This window comes from Poecilia reticulata, chromosome 6, assembly GCF_904066995.2.
Source record: "Poecilia reticulata chromosome 6, P_reticulata-male-v2, whole genome shotgun sequence".
NCBI lineage: Eukaryota > Metazoa > Chordata > Actinopteri > Cyprinodontiformes > Poeciliidae > Poecilia > Poecilia reticulata.
Genome location: NC_088835.1, coordinates 29,523,014 through 29,550,795, shown reverse-complemented (window position 1 = coordinate 29,550,795; position 27,782 = coordinate 29,523,014). Strand labels below are relative to the sequence as shown.

The 27,782-nt window shown below is 40.3% G+C and overlaps 1 protein-coding gene across 7 annotated transcripts in view; it reads right to left on the bottom strand.

The window, feature by feature from the left end:
* cnot1 (CCR4-NOT transcription complex, subunit 1) overlaps positions 1 to 27,547 on the bottom strand; it is a 28,556-nt gene extending 1,009 nt beyond the window's left edge. The window contains exons 1-48 of one of the 7 annotated variants that reach the window (XM_017305285.2): positions 27,392 to 27,547; positions 24,282 to 24,580; positions 23,373 to 23,480; positions 21,871 to 21,969; positions 21,484 to 21,552; positions 21,286 to 21,340; positions 20,941 to 21,144; positions 20,666 to 20,834; positions 19,730 to 19,856; positions 19,427 to 19,537; positions 18,798 to 18,968; positions 18,595 to 18,722; positions 17,496 to 17,736; positions 17,256 to 17,375; positions 16,994 to 17,116; positions 16,733 to 16,884; positions 15,735 to 15,909; positions 15,436 to 15,649; positions 14,325 to 14,462; positions 13,166 to 13,290; positions 12,512 to 12,798; positions 12,354 to 12,432; positions 12,012 to 12,254; positions 11,796 to 11,936; positions 10,890 to 11,069; positions 10,672 to 10,788; positions 10,475 to 10,585; positions 10,162 to 10,239; positions 9,507 to 9,684; positions 8,632 to 8,786; positions 8,197 to 8,493; positions 7,964 to 8,104; positions 7,367 to 7,471; positions 6,841 to 6,960; positions 6,323 to 6,517; positions 6,100 to 6,242; positions 5,507 to 5,615; positions 5,259 to 5,428; positions 3,776 to 4,007; positions 2,650 to 2,898; positions 2,400 to 2,563; positions 2,076 to 2,193; positions 1,888 to 1,989; positions 1,612 to 1,785; positions 1,371 to 1,520; positions 811 to 991; positions 448 to 580; positions 236 to 370 (exon numbers count right to left, since the gene is read on the bottom strand). In XM_017305285.2, the coding sequence (XP_017160774.1) occupies positions 236 to 370; positions 448 to 580; positions 811 to 991; positions 1,371 to 1,520; positions 1,612 to 1,785; positions 1,888 to 1,989; positions 2,076 to 2,193; positions 2,400 to 2,563; positions 2,650 to 2,898; positions 3,776 to 4,007; positions 5,259 to 5,428; positions 5,507 to 5,615; positions 6,100 to 6,242; positions 6,323 to 6,517; positions 6,841 to 6,960; positions 7,367 to 7,471; positions 7,964 to 8,104; positions 8,197 to 8,493; positions 8,632 to 8,786; positions 9,507 to 9,684; positions 10,162 to 10,239; positions 10,475 to 10,585; positions 10,672 to 10,788; positions 10,890 to 11,069; positions 11,796 to 11,936; positions 12,012 to 12,254; positions 12,354 to 12,432; positions 12,512 to 12,798; positions 13,166 to 13,290; positions 14,325 to 14,462; positions 15,436 to 15,649; positions 15,735 to 15,909; positions 16,733 to 16,884; positions 16,994 to 17,116; positions 17,256 to 17,375; positions 17,496 to 17,736; positions 18,595 to 18,722; positions 18,798 to 18,968; positions 19,427 to 19,537; positions 19,730 to 19,856; positions 20,666 to 20,834; positions 20,941 to 21,144; positions 21,286 to 21,340; positions 21,484 to 21,552; positions 21,871 to 21,969; positions 23,373 to 23,480; positions 24,282 to 24,383 (7,118 nt within the window). In that variant the 5' untranslated portion in view covers positions 24,384 to 24,580; positions 27,392 to 27,547. Of the gene's footprint in view, positions 1 to 235; positions 371 to 447; positions 581 to 810; positions 992 to 1,370; positions 1,521 to 1,611; positions 1,786 to 1,887; positions 1,990 to 2,075; positions 2,194 to 2,399; positions 2,564 to 2,649; positions 2,899 to 3,775; positions 4,008 to 5,258; positions 5,429 to 5,506; positions 5,616 to 6,099; positions 6,243 to 6,322; positions 6,518 to 6,840; positions 6,961 to 7,366; positions 7,472 to 7,963; positions 8,105 to 8,196; positions 8,494 to 8,631; positions 8,787 to 9,506; positions 9,685 to 10,161; positions 10,240 to 10,474; positions 10,586 to 10,671; positions 10,789 to 10,889; positions 11,070 to 11,795; positions 11,937 to 12,011; positions 12,265 to 12,353; positions 12,433 to 12,511; positions 12,799 to 13,165; positions 13,291 to 14,324; positions 14,463 to 15,435; positions 15,650 to 15,734; positions 15,910 to 16,732; positions 16,885 to 16,993; positions 17,117 to 17,255; positions 17,376 to 17,495; positions 17,737 to 18,594; positions 18,723 to 18,797; positions 18,969 to 19,426; positions 19,538 to 19,729; positions 19,857 to 20,665; positions 20,835 to 20,940; positions 21,145 to 21,285; positions 21,341 to 21,483; positions 21,553 to 21,870; positions 21,970 to 23,372; positions 23,481 to 24,281; positions 24,581 to 27,391 lie in introns of all 7 variants that reach the window. The other 6 variants (XM_081608338.1, XM_008412522.3, XM_081608339.1 and 3 more) reach the window with 6 other exon arrangements.
* Positions 27,548 to 27,782: the final 235 nt, after the last annotated feature.

Below are 27,782 nucleotides of genomic sequence, written 5' to 3'. Positions count from 1 at the left end.
CAACTCCCCAAAAAAAAAAAAAAAAAAAAAAAAAAACTGCCCAAATCTTAGTGATCAATGGTGATGATTAATCAGACTTTAAAAAATATTAGAAAGACGTTAAATGTGTAAATACAAATTATTATTATTATTTTTTTGTTTTAAAAAATTAACATTTTGTTGCCTAAAAAGCAATGCAATGGCATTTCTTTAATAAATATGAACCAGGTGAAGAAAGTGCTGGAGTTAAACTTACTTTTCGATCTCAGGCGCACAGTGAACAAAGTCGTGACTCCAGAACTTGAAGGCAGGATTCTTGATCAGCTCGATGAAGGTGATGAGGAGTCCCCATGGGTGAGGTCTGTTGACGATCAGCCTCTCCAGCAGAACCCTGCAGGACGAGCAGAGTGCAATCAGCCGACAGAGGTTCTGATGAGGTCGACCCGACCCGGGACGAGCGGCTCTCACCTGGTGATCTGCTCCTGGATGGCCTCGGTGTTGGCCTCAGCAAACAGGTAGAGCATGGTGCAGCTGAAGTAGTGGGTGTGGCTGTTCGGGTAGCGCAGCTGATTGGCTATCGCGTTCAGGAACAAGTATCGCCCTGGAAATACCAGAAAATGGAAACGCCATCAGGTGATTCAGTTTAGCCTTAAAGTATTCACACTCCTTTCATTACAATCACAAACTCTTGGTATATCATCATGTGATTACATTAGACATAGTAGTAGCTGTAAAATTAAATTTATTTCTGTATAAAAGCTGAAAGGTGTGGCATGCAAATTTTTATTCATCACACAATAAAGTGATTAATTACTCAGAGGGTTTTCCTACCTTCAGTGTCCAGGTCCACAGCCAGGTTCTGGAAGATGTCCATGTGTGCAGAGTGTGTGATGGTGCTCATGGACGGGGTGCTGCCCTTGTTGTGGATGTGAGCGATGGCCTGTGTGCCGACATACAACACTAACGCGTTGATCAGCTGGATGTTGTAGCGGTTTCCTGGCTCGTTCGACACCTGGAAGAAAACAAACATTTGCAAATGTACAGTTATATAATTGCACATTGTTGCAGCCATTTTCACATGCGAGTGTTAAAAACTCAGAGGTGAGGGCTGTGGTGAGTCACAGCTTATTAGGATTTAAAGTGACAGAAACTCTAAAACAGCTCAAATTAGACAGAACTGAACAAACGAATCTCATCTTCTGAGAATGATTTTGTGCAAACAATGTAATGAACACGTTTTGTATAGGCCAGACATTTCCTAAACTGTTCAAGGAATCATAATAGGTTGCGTTTAAGACATTTTGGGCCTTAATCTTTGATACACAGGTTGGGTTTAAGACTTTTTAAGGATGCACAGACACCCTGTGGTCGAGGAGGAAGTGGTTTCTAACCTGCAGGTTGCTGCGAAGCTCAGACAGGAAAGTCACAGGTGAGCGCGTCTTCAGGTAGGAGTCCAGATCCTTCTTGAACTGAGACGGCATGACGCCTGTGAAGTTGGTGAGGATACGGGGAGCGATGTTGATCTCACTCAGCATGTCCACCTGAAGGAACAGTGGAGAATTAAATTCAACTCCAAATCTGCAGCTCATTAATAAGAGTTAAAGTTTAAAGTTTGGAGCTGCGTTTGGTTACCTTTAGGTTGGGCGTGAAGGGATCCGGAAGCCTCATGTTGCGTGGGAAGGCACTGAGGATAAGGTTGCGGAGCTGGATGCAGTTGGGTGGGATAACGTCACAGAAGCCATAATGGTAATCACAGAGGAACTCTGGGAAATCATGCAGCAGGACCAGAAGCACCCTCAGTGTGCCCTGAACAACAAACAAGGAGACATTTCAGACAAGAGAAGCATTAGATTGCTGCAAACTGCTAAATGTGTCATTACTATTCAGTTATTCAAACATTATTCGTACCTTGTAGAGGATTTGCATAGGTTTGTTGAGCTCTACGTTCCTCAGGAAGGGAGCCAGATACTTAAAGAGGTCAATCAGCAGCTGTGCGTACATGGGCCAACCCTGAAAGAGGTTCGCCATCGTTATTTAACTTCTGAAAGATGAAAACAACCAGTCTGACTCAGTGGGGGAATTCGAGGCTCTCCTACCTTCTGCTGGGGCGTGTGCGCCAGCATCCTGGCGATGAAGATGCGATGAGAGATCAGTTCCAGCCAGGCGTACACGAAGCCGGGAGCTTTGGTGGGTCTCAGGATGTGGAACGTGTTGCTGCAGGGAAGAGCAGAAACTTCAAGAATCTGATTTCACAAATAAACGAAGCAAGGGGTTACAACATAATGACATTCTGCAAAAGCAGTGCAGTCACTGTCCTGCACTGCTTTATCTGATGATCTTTAGGAGCTTTGTTTTTACGCCAGGAAACTGATATATGAATTTAAATGTTGCCCAAATTTAAAACATCTCGTTTGTTTTACCAGAAGGCAGTGAGTGTCTGGAAGTTGATGGTCTCCAGGACGTGTTCGGGCGCGTTGAGCTCCAACAGTAGCATGATAAAAATCCGATGGTACGGCAGCTGCTGGAAGTCCGTGTGACGGACATCGTGGTCCTGGATCAGCACTCCGACGACGATCCCCAGGACCTGAAGCAGGACGGAGCAGAGTCGGTTTTTACTTCTAGATTAAGATGGACTAGATGATCAACATCAAGCAGAAAAACCCAGTTTACCTTGTTGAGCAGGTTGATCTTTGTCACGGTGTTGGTGGCCTCTCCAGAGTGCTTCACTAGCAGGGCTATGAGCCGGACGAAGGCATCCAGGTTGTGGTAACATTTGGCTCTGATGATGGCTACGCTAGCTGCTGGGTTGTGCTGCTGTTCAGCCTGTGCACGATAGCTGATCTCCACGCACATTTCTGTGCACAGCCGGAAGAACCGCGTAATCAGGTCGTCGGTCTTCAGTATGCCCTGCTGGTGCATCTGAGGAGAAAACAACCGGGGAGGATGTGAGGAACAGCAGCAACGCATGGATTCATTAGTTCAAGACGAAATTATCTTCAGAACCAGAGAGGAACGATCTAGAGTCAGCGCAGCTTCAGATATTACAGCTAGAAATCAAGCTGAAATCTGGGAGTGATGGACTCTGACATGATCCTTTAGTCACATGACAACAGTTACAAAGTCGGCCTTCAATCACCTGAAGAACATTTCCAGGATTACAGGTCTAATGTCCCAGCAAGATCTAGAGAAACTCATTCATGTGTTCATCTTAAATTGCATCGATTACTGCAACAGGTCGGCCTAAAAAAAAAAAAAAATCAATCCTCCAACTATAACTGATCCAGAACGCTGCTGCTGGGTTTCTGACTATAACCAGGATTTTACCAGGACTATAACAATAACGCCAGTTATAAAGTCCTCACTTAGCTCAGAGAATAGATGTTAAAATACTGTTAGTTGATAACGGCTTAGCACCACAATATATTAAAGATCTGCTGTTGTTGAATCAACCTTGCAGACCTCTTAGATCTTCTGGTTCTGCTCTGCATTCCCAGAACCAAACGCGTAGAAGCAGCATTCAGCTTCTATTCACCACAAACTAACGTCCAGAAAACTGCAAAACAGCTGAAACACTGAGTTCCTTAACATTAAGGCTAAAAAAACACCTGTTTAAAGATGCTTTTGATTGATAAATGGAATCAACATATTTGATGAGCACCGACGATGGCGTTTGACAAAATGTAATGCGTTGTGTTATGTTTTTATGACATACGCACTTTGAACTTCCTTATTACTGAAATGTGCTATACAAATAAACTTGTAACTTAAAGACTAAAGCCTGTAAAGGAGTGCTAACCTGGCCGACGAAGGCAGAGAAAGCCTTGGTGCTGTCCCTGCCAGCTGCAGCTGAGTGATACAGGTTGACCCACTCTCTCAGCAAGTACTCTGCCTTCTCCCTCAGACCTGGAGGATCATCGTATTCGGAAGCTTGGGAAATCCCAGAGTGCATCATGAAGTTGGGCCCTCCGTGTGCCCGGTCAATCATGGCTTCGTAATTGGAGCGAACGACATCCATCAGCTGGGGAAGCCTGAGGGTGAGGAGGAGCGAGTCAGCAGAGGTCCAAAATATCGGGATAAGCTTCAAACTCATCACCACAATTACACAATTAGCCTTCTCTTTATTGATAATGGTCCAACATTTTAGTAATCATCTTTTCCAAAGATCTTATAACAGTTTTTATAGCAAAGAACAAATATTGTTGCTTTCTATGTCCTCAATAAATGTAATAAAAACTTTTCTTTTTTGGTTACAAGTCCTTAAAATCCTCAATGATTTAGTTTGGTGTTGAGTCTTGATGCTCTTTTATACCCAAATGAGTCAGAGTGAAGCACCTGTACTCAGGTGTAAAAATGAAGGTGAAAGAATAAACATTAAAACCTTCAGTGCATGTGGGAAAAGATTAAAATATAGTCTGAAAACACAAGATAAGTAAATTAGGGCTGAAACGATTCCTCGAGTGATTCGAGTACCTCGATTATTAAAATTCCTCGAGGAAAATTGACCTGCCTCGAAGTTTCGTTAATTTATGTTTTATCATTTAGCGCACTGTGTTTCAGCCGGAACATTATTTGAGTTGAGCGGAGCTCTGACTTCCGCCTCTGAGTTGTTGACGGAAGCTACGTGTTAGCGGCATAACGTCCAATCTTCAAGTTCGGCCCGCGGGGATTTTACTGATTGGTGATAATTCCGGGTTTTCATCGTTTTTGTGGGACCAATAAACATCCTTAAAATGACCGGCGCGATGCCGGGAGTTCGGCAGCCTTTCTGCTCCAGAGCTGCTGGTTGAACGGTGGGAAGAAGCTGAGGAGGATTTATACAGGTGAGCGGAGAGACTGAACACGGCAGGCGGCTGAGAGTTGATGCTTACAGGGTAAGAGCAGCTTTACGGACGAACCGCACAATAAACTTATATCAGCCCGGTCTGAACAAACGGGAGGCGGAACATGGCTGGTAGATGAGTTTCTGAACGGAGGAGCCGTAAATATCCCGTTTTGCTCCCCCGGTCTACAAAAAAGTAACTGGTAGGGAAGCTCAAAGGTGGAAAAAATAGACTGATGTTGATATCCGACAGTAACACTGGTGTTATGGAAGATTTACCAATATTTTATTTCATAATTGTTTTTATCCGATTACTCGATTAATCGTAAGAAAAATTTATAGATTACTTGATTACTAAAATAATCGTTTACAACAGCCCTAAAGTAAATACTAAAGTAAATCTGGGCTTTTGTGGACAGCACTTCTTGTTTTAGTTTTATTTTGTGAATGAGGTCATTACCCCTCGGGTGCGTTGGCTCTGGAGTGTGCGCAGGTTCTCATCAGAATCTCGATGGTCTGGAAGAGGTCGGCCTCCGTGACGTGGCTCACGCTGCGCTCGTCCACCAGCAGCAGCTTCACCAGCTGCATGGCGAATGCCACCGCCATGTAGTGGAGTCCATTTTCCATCGACTGAAAGACGACATAAATCAGTTCAGTAACGCCTCAGACTAAAGGGAGAAAACCAGGAAGTAAAGTCAGTGTTTCTACCTGCGCCAGGTGCACATCGTACTGCTGCATGTTCACCAGATGGTTCCTGATCAGAAGCTCCACTGCTTCCACGTTATACTTGTATTCATCCCGACATTCAATCAGACACCTATAAACACACAGAGCAGATTTCACGTCAGGTTTTCATTAACAGAGCACAAGAGTACAGTTTTCACAAAGTTAAATTCAGGCACTTTTCAAAGATTGAGGCAAGTTTCCACAAAAAGTTTCAATTCACTGATAGATTATATAATTTATTACCGATATTAATATCTTGTGATAATATTTTATATTCCACAGCAGGGAGAAAAAACCTAAAATATAACAAAAGTTTATGTTTTGGAATGTGTCTCGCTCACACCTGACTGGTCAGGGAACAAAACAGTAACAGAGTAACAACGTTGATCAATGTAAATAAAACAAGCCAAACAACATTTATATTAATTGTACAGAAATCAGGAACTTTTAAAACCTTGAAAATACTTAAATGAAATTCCAGCATTTTCATAGATTGCATACAAACCATGAAAGAGTCCATAATATATACAGTTGTTAGTATTAAACTGTCCTAAAATAGCGAGGAGTGAATTTACCTGGTAATCTGCTTATTGCACCACTGCGGTCCGTAGGCCCGTCCATCCTGCAGAGCTTTCAGCACCAGCAGGTGGCACTCTCTGTAGCGAAGCAGCAGGTCGGCATCAGCACCACTGGTGGCGTCCAGGAGACCTTCAACGGCCTTACGAGACAGAAAGCAGCTCCGTTACACATCAGGAGCCTCATACGTTTCCATAACAACCGCGCCGGGCGTTTGCCTACCTTCTGCAGGAGGCCCAGGGCAGCAATGCCGTCCCTGGAGTTTCGCGCCAAAGCCACGGCTTCCAGCAGGTTCCGCAGACCTTGGGTCAGCGGGTTCATGGCGAGCGCTGGAGGAATGGCATGAAGGTGCTGCTCCAAGTCTGTGATGCATTTATCGTAGATCTGAGCCACGTCGTCAGTGGCCCAGGCTTGTTGCTAAGCAAAGAAAAGGAAATAAAGTTAAAATCATTTCTAATTTAACTACATTTTATGGGGTTGTCAGAAGGCTCTGAATTATGGGAAGTGGTTAATAAAGTAAAGCAACTTATTTTCAAAACTCCTGTGGAAGAAACGATCACAAAAAAAAACACAAAATTAAATAACTCAATGTAATTACAAACTCTTTATAGAAAATGTAGATCATTTGAAACCTAAAATGTAATTTTATTAATGTCATGACATCCTAAGATCCTGTTGAGGTTTTCCAAGTATAACCCAAACTTTCCCTTTTGTTAAAACAGTTTTTACTAAAGATTTACCTTCATGGGTTGAGCCAGGAAGCCAGTGGGTTGGGAGAGATCGTTGCTCGGTAAAAAACCGGGAATGTTCCTCGCAAACTCCTCATAAACAGCCAGCTGTTTAGGGTCCACTCCTCCCACCTGAGACAGAGAGCAGCAGTGAGCGAGGCTGGGCGAGTGCTAGCTGATAGCTTCATGACCGGGCAGTGAGAGAGGCTGGGTGAGTGCTAGCTGATAGCTTCATGACCGGGCAGTGAGAGAGGCTGGGTGAGTGCTAGCTGATAGCTTCATGACCGGGCAGCAGTGAGCGAGGCTGGGCGAGTGCTAGCTGATAGCTTCATGACCGGGCAGTGTGAGGCTGGGCGAGTGCTAGCTGATAGCTTCATGACCGGGCAGTGTGAGGCTGGGCGAGTGCTAGCTGATAGCTTCATGACCGGGCAGTGTGAGGCTGGGCGAGTGCTAGCTGATAGCTTCATGACCGGGCAGTGAGAGAGGCTGGGTGAGTGCTAGCTGATAGCTTCATGACCGGGCAGGGGGGCGGCGTTACCTTGAGTCTGATCTGTTCCGGCATGCGCTCAGCCTGGTAGGTCAGGACGACGGGGTCGCAGTAGCGACGGCCTTCCTGCCGCGCGTGCTTCCTCAGCTCAAACTCCTTCAGCAGAGAGCAGATTAAAACACTGATGAGTAAAAAGCGTTTGGATCAGTAATATTAAGAATTACTGAATTACCTGAGGTTGTTTTGTTATACTTCAAATTTCGTTTTATTTTTTCCAACAAAATTCAATCATCAATCTAAGGAACCTGTTAAAATTATGCGATTGACTAGAGGAAGAGACAATAAACTAGAACATTTAAAACAATTCTATACGGTTCCATGTTGTATCAAATTTCACCAGTTTATACTTAAAAATAGGCTGATGAATAAATTTCTGTAATTTAAATTAGTATAATAGTATAATAAAGTATAATAAAAATATGCATTATATTCACAAATAGGAGTGAAACACATAAAACACATTTTATAATCTTTTTTTGAGTCTTGAATAGATTCATAATTCCCATGACTTGGAATTTAAATTGGTTTTCTGCACCTCTATCTACCAACAGGTGCCATGATGGAGAAGAGTCAGAGTTATCGACTCACTGTGGCCAGCCTCTTGTCCATTTCAGGTCCAGCTTTCTCCACTGCAGTTTTCTGGATGAAGCAACAGGCCAGTTCACAGTTATCCTGAGCAATCCTTGCTGCAGCCTCCTCCATCATTTCTCTCTGCTGTGGCGTCGGCGCCTGGTGATAATGACGAACACAGAAGCCATTAAGGACTCCGACATGGAAAGAATAAACTGAGGTGCGTGAGCTGCCAGTGGCGCTCGGCTCACCCTGAGCGCCGCAGCGAAGCTGTTCTTCAGATTGGTGGCGATGCTCATCAGCAGCGGCTCGCGGCAGGTGATCATGGCCATGCCAGCAGTCAGGTTTCTCATCATGTGGTGGGCGGCTACGCGCATGCGAGACTCCTCCGAATCCAGGGCAAAGTCCTTCCTGATGATCTGCTCACATGTTGTCATGGCAATTTTGATGGAGCGGTCCACCACAGGGTGCACCAGCTCCTGGACCGCTCGCTCCACTGACTGCCGCACGCACTGTTTGAGCTGAGGATGAGCCTGTAGCAGAGCGATCTGCAGGCAGGAAGGAGAACAGGATCCCTGTCAGATCAACTGAGAGGTGTCCGCTGGACCAGTGGATCATATTTATACAGCATCTGTCTAATTTTCAGCCAAATATTTCCCGGGATCATTAATATTTGATTGACTTACGTTGACATTAATGTTGATATGTGGAGCCAGGCCTGCCAGGGCGTAGACATTGATGTCATGGTAACTGAACTGAGGCGTGGGCGGCCCGGTGGTGGTGCAGGTGGTGGTGGTGGCAGCTGGGGTTGTGGAAGGAGCTGGAAAAGGAACAAAGTCACCTGTTGGCCACAAAAAGCAGATCAGAAAACAACAATAAGTACTTCAGCAAGTTATTTTAAAGATGCAGTATACAACTTTTATAAAAAAATATTTTCTACATATTTGTTGAAACTGTCACCATGTTGTCGCAGAGGAAGGCATAAGAAAAACCTGCTCTGCCTTCTCCCAGTGCTAACCAGAAACAACCAATCAGAGCCAGGAGGACTTGTCTTAGCACTGTCAATCATGACTGTGTACGCGCAGCTCCCTCCCATTTGCCCTCTGCTACCATGCAGCTTATTCCTGTCAGCAGTCTGTCGTGAATGCTAAAGCTAGTAGCATGGCCACCGATGACAGAGGATAAATAGTTTTTCTGTGACGGTGAGTTGTTCCTCTGCTTTTTGCACATTTAGCAGCGTGTTCAAGAGATTGATTGACAGCATTAAAACCCGCCTCCCAGCCCTGATTGGTTGTTTATTACCGAAAGCGGTGAACTCATTCACACAGCAACAGTAGCTGAGGTAGAAGATTGATCTTTTCACATTTTATCTGTGTCTTATTATACAGCCGCGACATGACGACATTTTAACAAACATGTTTGAAACTTTTTTTTTTTTCCAAAAGTACTGCAGCTTTAATGCACATTTTACTTTAACGCTACAAAAGGTTCATATTTCTGGCCATTTCTTCAGTATGTTTCTGAAGAATGTGAAAACAGAAACTTGGCATGAGGTGACAACCTGTGGTAGGAGGAGGCAGGATTTCGTCTGGTGGCTTCGCTTCTTTCTTTGGTGCAGACAGCTGCTCCTCCAGGTTCTTCAGCTTCTCTTTGTCCTTCAGCAGGTTCCCCGGCTTCAGCTCGTTGATGTCCAGAGACAAGTTCTTACACAGAACTTCAATCTCAAACTTCAAATTCAACTAAAGAAGAAAAGAACAAAAAATGAGGAAAAAATGACTCCATTTTGGATTTGCACTGGATAGAAAACAACTGAACAAATTACAGCCACTTTATGATGCCGTCAACAGTGAACTACCAACTCCAGGTCAATTCCCTCCCTTACTTCCTGTACTTTAACAACTGCGTGCAAGTGTTTTTTTTTTATTAAGCTTATTTTTATTATAATTTTTTAACACAAACAACCCACATATTTTCCATCTATACTCCGTTTCTGTTTACTAGGTGCACCAGTTGCCACTAGGCCCCTTGTTGAAATACATTAAATGTGTCATACACCAAAATCCCAGTTGCTGATTATTCAAATATTCAAATAATTAATCTAATCTAGTCTGATTGCCATTTTTCATATAGCGAGGATGTAAATTATGGCACAAGACGAGTGAAACCTGTAAGAAAACCAGAGCTGCTCCACCTCTGGGGTGGAGGAAGTGATTTACCTTGAGGTCATGTTCCTGATGGAGCTCAGCGAGAACATTCATGATGGCCATAGTCCAAGGGTTCTGAGGCCTGAAGACCTGCAGCATGACGATATAGATTTAGCAATTAAATCTAATTTTATTTATATTATACATTTATAAAACCACAGCACAAGTTTTGCACATAAAATGCCAAAAAGGAAAAGCTTGAGCACAAAAATAACACTTCAAAGTTAAGATTTTATGTTCTTTTGGGTCTTTTTGTCCCCGATTTGCGTGTAAAAATCAACTTGAACCGACACATTAACCAGAACACATTCATCCATCTGCTCACCATGCTCCGTAGGCTAGACTCCAAGACTTTGGCCACAAAGGGAACCACATAGAGGAGCTCCTGCTGGCCTTTCACATAGGCTTCTAGCAAGAGAGATTTGAGCTCCAGGTCCTGAAAACAACAAGGAGAATGTGCTTTACGCTGCTGTAGGAGGACAGAAACTGTGCTAGTATTTACAGCGTGACTCCAGCTCTTACTGTGTAGAGGATTGGCTTGTTTTTGGCCAGTGTGATCATGCCCAACCAGTGGCCAAGGTTCTTCAGCAGGGAGCGATCGGAGAAGTTAGCAGCTGCCTTGTCGGAGGTTAGAAGCACCTGTCACAAACAGATGAGCATGGTCATTATGGTTATGCCTGCAAAATAAGATTGAACCCCTTAAAGGGACTAAATAACATTGTTTTGAAGTGAAGGTGTACCTTGATATTCCTGTAAGTTTCATTGAGAACCATCTTGACAAACTCCGGGTTCTTCAGTGTGTCCAAAAAGTTGGAATAGAGACTGTGAAAGTTTGGCTCAATGCTAACGCGCTTCATCACTAGGTACTGAGACACCCACGGCATAAACTCTTCCTTCACCGTTTCCTTCAACTCCTCTACCTGTTTTTTTGAAAAAAGAAAACCGATGCTGCTTAAAGAAGTGAAAGAAACACCAGGGAGTAAAGTTCTAGTATTTCTGGTTATGTCCTCTTTGTCATGTTGCTCAGAAAATATACAGATAGAAAGAGACATATTGATTAAGTTACAAAAAAATTAGTATTCTTAATAAAAGTAGGATTCCAACTAATAAACTTTTTAATAAGTAATGCTTTAAAATTCAAAGACTTTGTACATGCAAAATATTGGAAATAATGAGTAAAGAATTGAAACAAACTCTTCCTTCTAGAATTCAGAAACTAATTGAATAACAACATTTGCTAATATTTGAAGATGCTAAAGAGAAAAGTAAAGTGTGAAACTAGAATGAGTTTAATGATCTCAAACCATTTTCTTTCTTGGTGAGCTTTAAAATGTAAAGTTAAAGGGACAGAATTCATAAAAGTTGTACCAAACTTGTTCAAGGACCAGTCAACAGATGAGACATTTTATTTTCTAGTTCTTGGGTTCCACACCCCTTTCTGATGCCGCCCTGGTTAACTGCCCACATTTCAAAAACCGCCACCGTGTCCACAGTTTAAAAAAATCTTTTGTCTCAAACTGTCCAAGCATTTTAGGTTTAATCTGCGTTATGTAATTTTAACGCGTAAAAATGTTCAGGTTAATTGCAAGTGGCAATGTTGACATCCCTGAAATTAAAAAATAAAGATAATCTGAATTTTTCTTTACCTTCTGTGTCATGTTGGACTGAGAAAGGTTGTTGAAGATGAAAGCAATCTTCTCTTGGACATTCTCTGGAGGTTCTACAATCCGTTCGGTTTGATCCGTCGCCACCAGAAGCGTGTCGATGTTGGTAGTGTTTATGGAAGGCTGGCGGGAGAAACCAACGTTTGTGAGCGCGTTGTTGCAGATTAACAATAATGAGAGTTATAGCATCAAACCTACAGGCATATCCTTCTTGAAGGTGCTCTGCGTGGGCCTTGAGATGGTGCCCGTTTTGGCTGCAGTGGTCGTTGTGGTGGTGGTGGTGGTGGCCAGTGTGCTGGGCTGGCCAGGCTGGGGGGCTTTGAGGCTGGGCGGCTGCTGGGACTGAGCCTGAGCGTGGGCCAGGGCGACGCTTCCAGGTGTAGTGATGGATCCCTGCATCTTCACCGGAGGGTCACGTGACTGTTGGCCATACTCGATATACTGCACACACAGGATGTTTAAAGAAGCAGAGCGGGAGAGTTAATCTATATGAAGGCGAGACGCGGCGTAGCCCTGCAAACACTCAGAGAGCGTCATTACCTCTTGTAAATGGTGCGGAAACTGCAAGAAGTGAGCAATTGACGCCAAGTGTTGACAGTACTGAGGGTAGTCTTTAAGTCTAGAAATAGAAATTATATCTATTAGCCTTAAACACATTACATTTCACATGAATGACGATGAAAAACCCGTTTAAAGACCTGTTTTTGAATCTATCCAGTGCAGCAATTCCAAAGTAATACATTTTGGATCCAAACGGTTTTCGTAAGGCTTCGAGAACGTATCGTAGAGCCAGACCCAGCGCCATGTAGGTGACCAGACCCTTCTCAATGATGCCACCAAAGAGGCAGGCAGTGATGTGCAGTTCTTTGTCCGGGTACTGAGGGAAGAATCGGTATTCCTCAAATAAGTTTCGAAGCATGCAGTTGAACACCTCTCGTTCTCGCTTGATGGTCGAGTCCTTAAATCTCTGAAGCATCTCCAGAACCTGGAGAGAAACAATATTTAGAGATAAAACACCAGAGTTCACACAAAACAGAAAATCTTACCAAGCATTTCTTGACTAGTTCCTAGAGATGTGAATCTTTCAGTGTCTAGGGATTCGATTCCAATGTTTTCTCCATTTGATAAAATGACTGATTTTATCAGTCATGTCTAAAGATTTGTCTTAAATCTTTAGACAAAAAGGATGAACAGAGTGGCAACATTTAGACAATAAGAGGAAATAGAAAGTTTTTCAAATTTACACCAAAGGCTTTAAATCAAAGGTCATTTACAACTTAATGAGTTTATTTAGTGTATTCAGTGACAGGAAGTAAAAACCTGACGACAGAATCATTCAAAGTGGAGCTTACTTCGTCCACAGACATGGTCGGGTGAGGTGGGTGGTTGTAGATACGCTGGAAGTAACTGTTTGCTTCGTCGTCGATCTCCTTACTAAAGTGCTGGTTAGCCTCTGGCCACACCTGAGAAAGATCAGCTAGAAAAAAAGAAAGAGCAGAAATATTACCTTTAGATCGCACTGTAGCACAAATTTAAAGTCTTATGAGCATCAGCACTGACTGAATGATGAAAATAAGCCCAATACAATAATGTAAAAATATAAACAAGGCCAGAAACATTTTTATTAAAATGTTGACATGTCAGTCAACATTTCCTGATTTCCATCTTATTTTTTTAACCCTTTGGTTTAATTTTTTTTTATGGAACCAACATAGGTCACCTCAACTTCTAAAGCTTCACGTCAACAAATCTGCACATATTTCCCCAACAGTAACTGGGAGCTTTGCTTTGTTAGTGAAAATGGAAGTGACTGTGATGTCATCGCAGACTCCAGAGCGTCCAAGTCTGTGTGGGAAGCCTGGGATCAGAACTTGGGAGCAGATGTTTCCCTAATTCAACAACATTATTGGGATTTAAGATCAAAACACAAAAAGCAAATTATAGATGGGTTTCAGCACCAAAAAATATCACTTGAGATGCATCGATCAGGTTCTGCATGGCCAATTAGATTTTCTTCTAGGTCTGACCTGCCAATTGTTTGGGTTTTTCTTCCATTTTAGGCCAATAACACAAAAGAAATGATGCTACAGTCCATTAATGGAAGTAATAATTTAATAATCCCAAAACAGAATCAAATGCAGCTGGTTTATCCATTAACACCCAAAACAACAGTAGTTCTTCGCATGAATAAATGTTCCAACTTAGAGAAAAATTGTCCCATTCCAATGTCTGATACATGCATATCTTCTAAAACACAATAAAATGGGGCAATCAGCGTAAGCAGACAAGGAATGGAAGACTGATCTGTATTTCCTCTTCAAAAATTGCCACAATTTTTCACAGATTTAAAGCAAATTCAGTGGGAGAGTTCATGATAATTAACTCAAGGCTCCAAATCAAGCAGTTCAAGATCAAATTTACAAACCAAAGCAGTCGTTACTTGAAGAGGAAATACAGCGCAGAGCAACGCAGGGCGGGGCTCTCAGTCACACCACTACCATCGCCACTTACAGGCCTTCATCTTACTCTGCTGAAAGGTAGGAGGGTTCAGGACAGGTGTGCTCATCTTCCTGGTGCCGAAGGGATCCGTGCTGACTGACGGCATTCCCAGACTGGAGCCGATGCTGGAGCCGATGCTGGAGCTGATGGCTGAACAAAGCAGAAACTTCACACAAAGATTAACCAACAGAACTTCAGCCTAACCGTGGCTTTACTGTAGCACCTTGGATTCATGTTTGTTTTATGTAACTGTAATTACTCATTAAAGATGCAGCATATAACTTTTATAAAAATATATTGTTTTGGGGGGTTTTTAAGCATATTTGTCACTATGTATAAACAGGAAAACTCTATCATTGGTGGCCATGCTAACTAGTCTGAGCATTCATTACAGGCTCTGCTGTACACGGGCTTGATTGACAGTGTTAAGACCCTCCCCCTGGCTCTGATTGGTTGTTTCTGACCAAGCTGTGTATTTCTGCAGTTAGAACTGGGAGAATGCAGAGCAGCTAAATTCTTTAAACAGATTATCATGTAATAAATATACTGTCACAACAACGTGGTAGTTTTAACTTGGCCTGTCGTAACAAATTTGGCTGGTCGATAAATTGTCCCAGAAGTTAGTGTGATAATAATAATGATTTGAGACTATTTTCAAGTGATATAGTGATAATGGCATAATAATACAAGAACACATTCTCAAAGATGAATAAAACTTTAAATTATAACGAACATTTAACACTGGAACTGGAAGATATTAAATATTCAAAATAAAACAAACAATAAATAAAATGTCTCTGTAAACATAATGATTAAAAAAAATGGCTAGTTGAGACCAAAACATCAGACTGATCGCTTTTGTCATAAAGAGAGAATAAAGGAAAAACAATAAGTCATTGAAATGGAAATCATTGATCTCATTTTAACTTTATCGTGTGATTGATTCATTGCTTATTGCAACAGGCCTAGTTAGAACAAATATCTAAAAATCCTTTTTTATAAAAGTCACATACTGCAGCTTTAATCTAATTTGTTAAACTTACAGTGACAGTATTGTGTTAGACTGTCTGATCAGAAATATGAATGTTTTGGTGTGTGAAGGAAAACCAAAAGGGATAAGTACCAGAGTCCATACTAGGAAGCTGGGAACTGATACTGCTATGAACCCCAAAAGGTGTGGTGGGGTTTGGGTTTGGAAGAGGAGGGAAGGCCTTTGAGGGGGACAGAGGGTTACTGAGAGCCGAGGTCAGAGAAGTGGCAAAGCACTGCATGCTCTGAGTGTGGGAGGTGGCGGTGCTGCCCAGACTCAAGGCGCTTATGCCAGTCAGAGTGTCCATCTGGAGAACAGAAGGAGGAAAAGACTGAACCAGAGCTAAACGCAGCAGATCTACAACAATGGAAAAATGTTTTCTGTCAAAGTACCGTTTGTTTGTCACATGCCGATACCTGTACAGGTGAGATGGCATCCAGGCTGCTGGTGCTTGGGGCGCGCCCCTTCGGCATCACTCCTGGTGGAGGCTGCCGAGCTTTATTCATTACATTGCTACGGTTGGCGACCATGGTGAGAATCGTCTCCGACAATTCCTGGGACACGCTCCTGAGGGCGGAAACGGAAAATTAAATATACCCATAGACACGTCACTGGTAAAGTAAGAACAGCAGAAAAATAAAGATAAAACGGTTTAAAACATTAATGAAAATGCGACAGAAGTTAATTTACAATCAAAATTAACCTGCAAATAATACAACTTTAATTCAAAATCTAAAATCCCAGACTATATTGTGATGTTTAAGTTTTTCTGCAGGAAAAGATTTAAAAAAGGTTTTCAAAATTGACTTTTTTCAGCAATATGAACAGAAAACATTTGAAAATATTGCTGAGTTTACCCATGTTTAATAAACTAATGAAAATCAGATCTGCATGCACCAACATCTGCCATCATGTAAAAGTCACTGGATAGATGTGGTCCTATTCACAAGGAAACTAAGGAGAACACAGAAAGTGTGAAAACATTTTCAATTGTGACAAGATTTTATTTTTGCCTTAATTAGAAATGAACCGTGTCCATCTGCATCGTCCACCTTTACTGGACAGCAAATTTGTATCATTCTTGAACTGTGGGGCCCAACAAAATTATTAGATTACAATATTCAGATCCCTGCAGACATGTTGTAAAAGAAATGCCATTTCCTTTTTAACAGCCTCTTACATTGTTTTGCTTCCCCTGATTTTACTCAATCACAGATGATGAAAATGACTAAATCCTGCGGTAAAAGCTCCCACGCTGTTGTTGCATCATACCCCCAGTGGAGTATGGTGCATTCAATGATCGGAAAGAGTTCAGATGTTTTAGTTTCTGACGGCGCCGATTTCATCCCAAACACCAACAGTTTTAACAACAAACAATGCTGCTTCTCACCCTGCACATGACTGCAAACAGGCAAGCATGGTGGCTAAAGTCTCTGGGGGCAGCTGGGCACTTTTGGGCTGGTCCTTGTCCGGAGCCAGACCTCCCATGATGGATGGGCAGCGTCTCTTCAGAAACGTAACGCATGCCTGGATGAACGGTTCCTATGATGGGGCAGAAACAAAAAAAATAAATAAATAAATTTTGGATTAAATGACTTAATATTTAGCAAAAGCTCTGTTAAAAGTATTTGCATATATTTTTCAGACTTACTCCATGCTCCCGGATTTTGTCAGTCAGCCATTTATCAAGTTTGAGGTATTCACGGCGAGAGGCGAGTGCAGCGAGGTCAATGACAAAGGCAAACGGAGTAGCATTCAGCAGCATCGATAGAGACTGAAAGAAGAAAAGGAGTTAGTCATTTGGAACTACAAAAGTTAAAACTTTACTCAGGAATGGCAGAAAATACGTTTTTACCATGAAGATGAATCCATTTTTTGGAAAATAAGTAAAAGATTAAACAGTATAAACAAACCTTCAAGTCCTGGGCCACATCCAGGATGCGAGACAACTTGGCCTGGTCATACTGCTCCCCTCTCATGTACCACTCAGCCATCGAATGCATAATCAGCTGACGAATGGAAGGAGACTGACCCTGTGGATGAGAACGCCAAAATAACAGGTTGCTTTGAGTCGCAATAAAAATAAAAAAAAACATGTCAACTAATAAAAGGCAAATACTGGTTTATTCAGCTAAAATTAGAAAAGGTCCAACCTGTCCATGCCAGGCGTAGTGCAGGATAATGGCAGAGTTGGGATGGTTGCCAAGAAAGATGGGCATGAGGGTGGAAATGAGCTCATGGCGCAACGTGTGCCAGGAGGTGGAGATCTGCAGTAGAGCCAACACCAACATGTCCGGGCAGTGCTTGATGGGGAAGCTGAAGAGCTGCTTCACCTGTTCGTATTGCCCAAGCTCAGAGAGTCTGAGGAGACTCTCCACCAAGTCCAGACTTTTCCTGCAGGACGTTACAGAAACTTTGTGAAAGAAATCAACAGAAAACTGTTTGATATTTTGAAAGAGATAAACATCTAAAGCAGTGGTGACCAAACTTTTTGCCAAAACTGGCCAATTTAAACTAAAATTCATTAAATTAGAAATTAGTTTGTGGTTTTTTTTTTTTTTTTGTTTAATCTGCTCATTATGTTTTTAAAAATGAAATCTGTATACACTGCAAAAACACAATATCTCACCAAGTATATCTGACCAGTTTTTGTGTAAATACCTTAGTATTCTTGAAGTAAGAAAACTAATTTATAAGTAACTTTCCAGCAAAATATAGGAGGTTGTTTTAAGTCAATAAATCCTTAACATTGATGAAAAAGTTCTACTTTCACTGGTAGATTATTTCACTTAAAACATGGAAAAAATGTCTTAAGTAATCCACCAATAGAACTTGTACTTTTTCATCAACATTAAGGATTTATTGACTTAATACAAGCTCCTATTGTGCCAAAAAGTTACTTGCGATTTAGTTTTGCCTTATTTAAAGTGTACAAAGACAAAAGTACTTGTTAAGATTTTGTGCTTTTGCAGTGCATCATTAAAGATCCAAAACATAAAAAGACCTTCGAAATGTTGCTTCACAAAAAGAAAATCCTACATTTTACAGATTTTTTTGGGTGACAAGTTTTCTATTTTGTTGGCCAAATTTTACCATTATCGACTTGTGGTCAGAGGCTGAACAAAAACATTTTAAGGGTCACACTTTGGACACCCCTGCTTTAAAGAGAGTTACTCAAAGTAACACCTTATGCATGTAACACAGTCATATTATATCTATTGGATGCAGCAGTTAAGACTCCAGCTTTCCTACCATGTAGCAATCTCCCTGTTGTCGTCCTCAGGTGGGGCTTTTAGGAGGTCAATGACCACAGTGTGACACGGGTAGTCAGCAAAGCAGAACACTTCTGGGTTCATCAGAGAGTACTGAATAAACGACAGCTGGAAAACAAAAACTCACACTTAGACAAAATACTATGTCAAATCTAGATCCCATGTTTGTCCAACAGCAGTTACCTGTCCCTCTGCGTGTTTCCACGAGCGGTAAATAAGATCGACAGGGAAGACCTCCATCCCCAGGCCCCGCTGGATCCCATACACCACGATCTGCAGGCCCTTGCTGTCCCGGATCAGAAATCCGGGGTGGTCCAGTTCGTACGTCACCTCTTTGAAGTTCAGGTTGGGATTCTAAGACAGTCATGAAACACAAAAACAAGAGACGTTTAACACATTTACTTTTCTGAGCACAGAACAAGATTCTGCTCGGAAACAGAACCGCAACTGAACAATATCTGGAAAGCCTCTTGGTAGAGTTGTTGGAAATTGCAATGAAAATATAAATTAAGGTTCAGTAAAAACGTTCTAGGACTTTTTCAATTTTACCAAGCCTCCACTCCACTCTCTGCGCTTTAGGTTCAATAACTATAAAAATGCCCAACTGTGCTGATAGCATCACAGCTGCAGAACTCCTGGAAATAGCATCAAGTGACTTTCTTTAATAGAATGTTTATTCAGAGTAATTCCATCATTATTTCCAAATTCTGTCACTTGCTATAAGAAAACAAAAAAAATCTGGATAATTCTGACAACCAATCAAACATAAAAGAACTAGAAGGTTTATTTTCACGATCAAAAGCTTTCCTTACCACTTCTTTGACGATGTCAATGAGAACCTCAACATTCCACGTATGGGCCTGTGAGCCGTCGTTCTTGTCCTTACCATCACTCCAAATTCCACTTCCTGGAGCAGAAATGGACTGTGGGGAAAAAATTTAAATCAAAAACACACAGAACAATAAAGTAATAATGTGTAAAGTTAATAAAAAAAATTTGAGCTGGAGCTGCATTTAAATAAAAAAAAATGCATTTAAAACTTCCAGTGTATGTAAAGCATGTAGCATCAAACCTATGTTGTGAAATTCATTTTAGGCGAGAAACAGGCGCCTTACCTGAAGTGGGATGCCGTCAGACAGGCCGGAGTGCGTCCGGGCCATCATTCCCAGAACCCGGGCTACCTGGCTGGCTGTCACCTCTCTCACCCCATACTGGAGGATTATGTTTCTGCATTCATCAAGACTGGAGACAGAAGGACAAGAACCATGTCAGGGGTGAATGTTCAGAAAACTCTGGCACTAATAATTCCCAACAGCCCATTTCATACTGAACAAAGAGAACAGAACTCAGAAATAAAGATCGGAGGGTTCAAACTGCAACCATCACATTGCATTTTGCAACTAATTTTTGCAGCAGTGCATTTTTCTATAATCAGAAATTGTTTTTTTTTGTTTGTTTTTTTGTAACTTTGTGAATAGTTACTCTGCCTTCTGTATTGGCTGTTGAGATTATTTGTTTTTAAAATTTTGGACTTTTCAGTTTCAAACAAAGTCCCAGTTTTTCTTTAATTGCATTCATTTTAAATTACAAGATTAGACTCACTAAAAATACAAAATCTGACCAAGTATTTTTATGCAATTTCTAGTGTAAATTTCTCAGTACACTTAAAATGATACCAAAATAACTTAAATGCAACTTTTTAGCAAGAAATAGGAACTTGTTTAAAGTCAACAGTTCCTTAATATTGATAAAAAATTACTAATTCCATTGGCAGATTATTTCACTTATGGGAGAAATGTCTTGTTATATGTGAAACAATCTGCCAATGGAACTAATAATTTTTCATCAATATTAAGCAATTCCTTACTTAAAACAAACTTCTATATCTTGCTGAAAAGTCACCTTAAAGTTTGTGCTTTTGAAATAAGACAAAACTAACATATTTGCACTAAAAACTGGACCAAAAATACTTTGTAAAATGTTGTGTCTTTGTGGTGAAGAACAAAAACTTACTTGGTGAGTTCAGTAATTAATTAGCTTACTGAACTCACCTGGCACAAAAGCCGTAACCAACTTCCTGAATGAAGTCTGCGAGAGAACTCTCCATGATGGTCTTAGCTAACTCCCCGGAGTCTGGTAAGATCCTGTCCATGGGAATGTCCCGTTTTTCAGGGTACAGCAGTGGTGCGAGCACCACAGGACAGCGCTCTTGGGGGAAATCTGACACACAGAAATATGTGCATAAGTTCAATCTGAAACATTGACTATTCATCATCAGGCAGACGGATGCCGTATTTTTATTTATTTATTTTTTTCCTTTTAATACCTCGGCAAAGTGTCTTAAGGAAGGCGTCAATCTGCTCCTGCCCTACCCCACTGGCTCCCTTCTGTCCAAACAGTAGATGGGAGAGCAGCAGGTGCAACACCTCTATGGGAATGTCTTGGAAGCCACCTTCCTGGTTTCCTCCGAGATCTGCGTCAACGTATGACCGCAGAAGGTCAGGAAGTTTCTGCTTGATGAACTGTGCAGCTGAAACGACAATAAATAAAAAAAAATCAGGGTTAAATTTAATATTTGGTGGAGAAACATGAGAAATCAATAAAAAAATTAATTAAAAAAAACTGAAAATATTTTATGTTGAAACATGCAAGACTCTGCTACAACACTTACCAAATCCCCGAAGATCTGTGTTGCTGGAGTTAAGCAGAGCAAGGCCAAAAATTACCTGGAAAGTAGAAAAATAAGTCACATAAAGACATGTTTTATCACCTTTTAGATAAACAGAACACAAAGGTTTTCAGTTAAAATCAAACAGAGATACGTTAGCACACATATCTCTAAACAAAGTCCAGTGAAGATCCTCCTCACCTCTTGAACCTTGCTGAGTTTAAGTACTTTACTCAGCTGAGTAAACAGGTGGGCGGATGGCTTCAAACTCTGAAAGATAAATTAAGGAGAACATCTTTGATCAAACTTACATTTTTGATTGCTGCACACATTAAACGTACAATAATTAACGTACAACAACCCAGTTCTGTTGCGCACCAGTTAAATAGACCTGAATTTCACTTCAAGTTAGAATAATTTAAAATCTCAGTAAAAGTCTGAGCATTTCTTCGAAGCATGAACAGAAGATTACAGTTGAGCTCTAAAACTAAACCAATGACAAGACCACTGGCTGCCAATCCAGAACCAAAAGTACAGTGGAAGCACTGGGCGTTAACTGAACCATTAGCATTTTATAACACTGCTTACCTTCTGGTAGTGCAGGGGATTGTCGATGGCGTAGCAGAGAGTAGAGATAAAGTTTGGCTTTGATATCAGCGACACACACTCCTGAATCAGAAACTGTGTCTGGTAGTGAGGAAAGACAAAGAGTAGAGATGCATCAGCAGCAGAAACAAACCAAGACTTCAAAATTTTAAACAAAAGAAAAAAAACTTGCTGTGGCAACTGGACATGAAAAGAAAGAAACTGCCCCCAACTTCACGGGTCAATTTCCATTTCTGTTTGGTACGACTTCACTTAAACAGACAGGGCTCTAGTGTGCAACCAATTAGGTCACAAATGTGACCTCATTTCTCAACAGGGCACCTAAAACATATCTGAGGCTGCGGCCGGTGTAAGCACTCAGTCGAGGAAAAAGTCTCAGACACTGAAAGCCTCCTTGTGATTCAACACCACACACATATTAGGCCTTTAAACCAATCAGGAATAGAGATGGGCGGGACCTGGAACCATCAACCTCACAGGAGCTTTTAGGTTAAAAGGCAACTGATCTCTTTGTATTCCACTGCTGATAATTATGGCATATTTGTGCGCACAGTGAGACTGATGTGAGCATACATATCTAAGCAAACAAAGAATTCGTAGTGCGTGTTTAAATCTCACACTCCAACTCTCCACATTCGCAAATTAGCAAAGTGTATGTGAACATCGCTGCGGTTCTGATACATTTCAAACTGAAACACTGAAAAATCTTAACGCATCCATAAAAATATCACATGCCATCAGATTATTAGTTCAGTGTTGCACACTATATTGCAAAGGAAGAATTTCTCTTCACCGAGTTCGAGTCCAAAATAATTTTTCATTAGAAAAATAGTTTGAACAACGTAAAACGTTCAGTTTAACACATTTATCAGATATTCAGCCTTTAAATTTTTTTTTTGCATATTTAATTTTATTCCATGTTTATTTTTCAGAAATTATGTTTTTAATGCTCTGGTGGCACAGAGCCTACATAAGGGGGCCTTAGACCTCGATGCGGCCGTCGCAGGTTCGATTCCCGGTCTGGAGACCTTTGGGGCATGTCTTCCCCCTCTCTCATTACCCACTTTCCTGTCAATTCACTATCAAATGAAGGCCACTAGAGCCAATAAAACCTTTAAAAAAATTATGTTTTAAGTTTTAAATTTCAGCTCAGTGGGGCCCTTTAAACACTTTTCAGAAAGTTTCCTCTCTTGTGCAAATAAGCGTCAATAAAATTACTTTGTTAGCTAGATTGTTAATCATTTCCAAGTCAAAATTGTGTTAATGGACAGTGATTTAAAGTAAAAAAAAACTTGTAAAACTGTGATTTTAAATATGACGCAGTGAAACATTTGGGTGCTCATAAGAAAAGCAATTAGACACACCAGTGTAACAAGTTAGTCTAGGTTAGTTAAAGTTGGAAGCTTTCAAATATTTCAAAATGCCATAAAAAGTTGCCCCACAATAACACAAGCTGGAGATAAATGTGATTGTTCAAAGATTACCTGGTGAAAGTCCTTGCCACTGCTTTTACCATCGCCACTGAAATCCACATGGGAGAAGAGACAGCGTAGTAAATGCCTGTCTGCCTCAGGACCGTGACGATTTACAATCTGGAATCACACACAGTGGAGACAACTTCTTTTACACAATCCATGCGGACAAAGCTTTTACAAGCTCTACAATAAGCAATCCATATTACAAAGACTGTTTTCTTCTCAAAACAGTCGTTACATGCAAGCCTAAAGATTATTTGTATCATGTACCTTACACGCATTAATATTAGAAAGACATAAAAATGAGGAATTGTTCTTGAAAAACGAATAGCCAACTTCTGATGGGGCAAAGTTTTTGGCAGACTAAATCATTATTTCTTGATAGGAAAACATCAAAAGCAGCATTTAAGCTGTAAGAGGGACTGCATGAAGCAAACAATGATTGGTCACTCCCAAGAATCTAAACAAAGAGGGTGGATGATGTAGATAAAACTAATACATTTTAAATGAATACACATTTTGGAGGATCCAAAAATTATTCACTTTTTTTTTTTGGCACAATCTAGTTGGGCTAATCAGACTCATCACTGCACACTGAACTCAAAACAAAACTCTGCAAGTGGCTATTAACATAACTGGAGTTTGAATGACAGCCAAACATTATAAAACTGATGTCAACAAGTTGGTTAAGTCAAACGCATAACTGATGGTGTTTACTCAAATCTCAATGAGGATGAAACAAACAAGAGGCACACCTGGTGTTTATAAGGAGAATTATTCACGTCAGTGACTGAACACAACTATGAACACTTCAATTAAATGTCAGATTTTCTGTATATTTTGACAGTTTACGCCAACTCACAAGCAGATCCGGGAAACTAATACAGACTAAATGCAGTGGATGTTGCTCCTACTTACATGCTGTATTTCTTGCTGGCTGGCTCGGTAGTTTTTCTTCGTTAAATTGTCCACCAGATAGCTGATTTGAGACAAAGCCAGCGAGAGCGAGTCAAGATTCATTGCTGGTTGGGGCGGAAGCAGGCAGCCGAGCACGGCGCAAAATCACCATTATTCCCCTTTAGTCACTTCAGTGATAGGTTACTTCTGCTCCCCCCCCCCAAAAGGTGCGACAAATGTTGTCTTCCAAATGTGTGCTCCGATCGGTGGCTCCCAGTGCTAGCAGGTAGAATCCTTCAGTTTAAAACCATGGACAGCATCTGTAACGGAAGAACAGTTTTTATAAATCATTAGGAAACAGACTTTTTGTTTTTGTATTAATATTTTTATGTGAGCAAATAATTTTAAAGACAAGAAAAGATTATTCAAGAAGTACAATAAATGTTCTGGGATTACATTCAATTATGTTTTGTTCATGTTAAGTCATTTTCTATTTACAGTGGTGGTCAGTTATGTGTATTTACAATGTGCTGTCCAACAAAAAAAGATATTTACATAAATTATGTCTGCTGAAACAGGGAAACCCAGATAGTATCACTCTTAGATTGCAGTTATGGTTTAAAAGAAATGTAATGTTACTCCAAATTATGTGAATAAGAGTAACTACGATAGATTTTAAGTTAACTGCACCAATCCCAACTCCCAAGTGTGTGAGGAGGAAAGAAAAGAGTTTCAGTCACACAAATAAAATCTGCAGTTTTCTGCAATAAGACTATAACAAATAATTATATTATAGTGATAACACCTAATAACTTATTTAGGGTTATTTCACACTTTATGGACGGATGTAACTTTGAATAAAAGTTAAACTTATTTAGCCGATTCAGACTGGCATGTTGACTCCTCTTTTTGAACAAGAGCAACGGTCAAGAAGAAATGTGATTATTTCACAATAGCTACCAGTTAGATTAAATCAAAATTCTCAGATTAATACTGTAATAGTTGAGATTTTTAAATCAAACACCCATATAATCTACCCCACAGTGGCACTGACATAAAAACAGTATGTGTAACATGTCTGCTTCTTTCAAATTTAAAATCAGCAACTGACACAAGTTTCTAAAGTTTAACTGTAACACATATAATGTAAATGCATTATAAACTTACAGGTTTAAATAGAGAGCTAAAAGTGAAATTCTGTGCTTAGTTTTGTATTTTCTCAGAAGTGACCAAATTAATGTAAATATGCTACTCTACATAAGTTAGATTTACTATTTTGCTTGCAAAAAAATGAAAATGACTCAAAAAATATTAACTGTATTCAAGTTTTAAAAAAATAATATCCCTCTAGTTTAATTGAGTTCAAACTCCATAATTTTATAATACGCCATAAATCCATGGCTTGTGGTTCTAATCTTTGTTTGGGCCAGTGACTGTCATGAAATACAATGGTTCCTGATCAAACCAAAATAACTATGAGCAAATCACATTACTATATTTCCATAATGAATACAAGAGAATATATTGCTGAAAAATATATGAAACTATTAGTTTACACGTGGATGAATTTAAGCATGATCGAAAAGAAGTTGACGGGCTCCTCTTTTTCCAAAAAAGAGAGAAAAAGATAGTACAAGTGAATAAATACACATCAAAGTGCAGAAATGACCAGCAACATAAAATATATATTATTCTACACTGAATAAAAATAAAAACTTAAGACACCAGCTGTACACATAACTTTAATTTGTTTATAGAAACACAGAAGCAGTGTTTCTGTGTTTTTGGCACTATTCTATATCTTCAAACAAATAAAATCTATACTGGATCGTTAACGGGCCATACGAATAAATGTTTCCCTGGTCACAAATTGTATTTTTAAACGTGGAATTGGCCAAGGGGGCCATATTAAAGGTAGTCCAAGTGCCATAAAAATAGATTGAATTCACTCAGTTTTTTCCACAGACAGAATAACTTCACTGATCACTCACTTAAAGTTCAAATTGAACCAGTCTAAAGTTTCCATTTGACAGCTGACTGATCCAAAGGTAGCACACATCCGCTAAAACAAAATAATAATAATTTACAAAAAAAACTAAGATAAAAAAAACAACTAATGCCACCTTAGTGTCGCCCTTTCCACGCATTCAAGCGAGCAGATACAAAAATAACAGAAGTCGCTCTCCGGACAAAGAACTTGCTAATGAAAGTTAGCAAATCTAAGAAGCTAACAAAAATGAAATTAATAAAGCAGAGCGTTCAAAGCAGCCCCGAAACGTCCACCAATGTTATTAATATAAAATCATTTCACTAATTTTGGAAAACCTTTTACTCTTCAGCGACCACATTCAGCAACTACTGAGGAAACCTAGGTGTGTAGTTCGGCTAACACCACCATGACGCTGGTAAACACCGTTAAGAACCTAGCTCCCATATTTGATAGATTTAAAGCCAATAAAACATAACTCCCTGTCCATTAATCCATGACCTGGTAAAAATATGTTTTATGTTTACGTTTCAACTTAGGAATGAGCAAATGAAATGTGTTTCCAATTTTTCCTAAGCTAAAAATCACCAATTTAGCATTTGCGAGAAGCTAACGTTAGCAGCACGAGCATGTTTCATATAAATGTGAACGGAAAAAAATATTTCCATTTTAATGGTTTTAAATCAATCAGCTACATTATGAGTTGTAAGGATTTCCAAAGTCACATTTAATGTTTAGTTTGAATATTGGACATTAGTTTTACGAGATATAGTTTGCCAACGGTAGCATTAGCCTCATTAGCTTGCCTTCCTCGGCTCCAACTAATCTCTGAATATGCTAACGTAGCTACAAACGTTGATTTCTTAAACCAGTCTGTAAACCTTCATTCAGCCAAACGTACCGGTGGCTTTCGGATACCACCAACAAAACACAAAGTGGCTATCATATTTCCGTCAACGAGAAACTCTTCTAACTGAAGAGTAAGCTACTTTTTACCTAAAGAAAATGACAGCTGTTTTCAGGAATTAGACTCCCCCTCCCTCATGTTGGTGTAAAACGGACATCCCCCCCTACTTAAATCTCTGTTTTTTCTTTGAATGTAATCCTGTGGATTGTTATTTGCTAAATACATTCTCAGTCTCACCGTGCTTCCAGTAAAGTAATTCAGATCGTCATTCCTTCTAGTTTCCCCACAACAAACTTGATGAAATGGAAGGGTTGCAGCGCCTCCAGTTTAGTTTGATTTTCAAAATAAAATGGCGTCTGTCACCGCTCGGCGCGCTCCCGCTACCAGGCGGAGACGTGCACGAGTTACCCGCTGTGGACAGACACCTGAAACAAATAATATAAGTATTTAACACAACCGAAGAAAACTAGGGTATTTAGCGTTATTATTTTTTTTATTCTAAACAGTTTTTCGTAGGTCAAAACACATAAAGACAGTTACAAAGTTGGCCTTTTATCACCTGAAAAACATATCCACAATTAAAGTTCTATGTCCAAACAATATTTTGAAAAACTCTTCCATTCGTTTA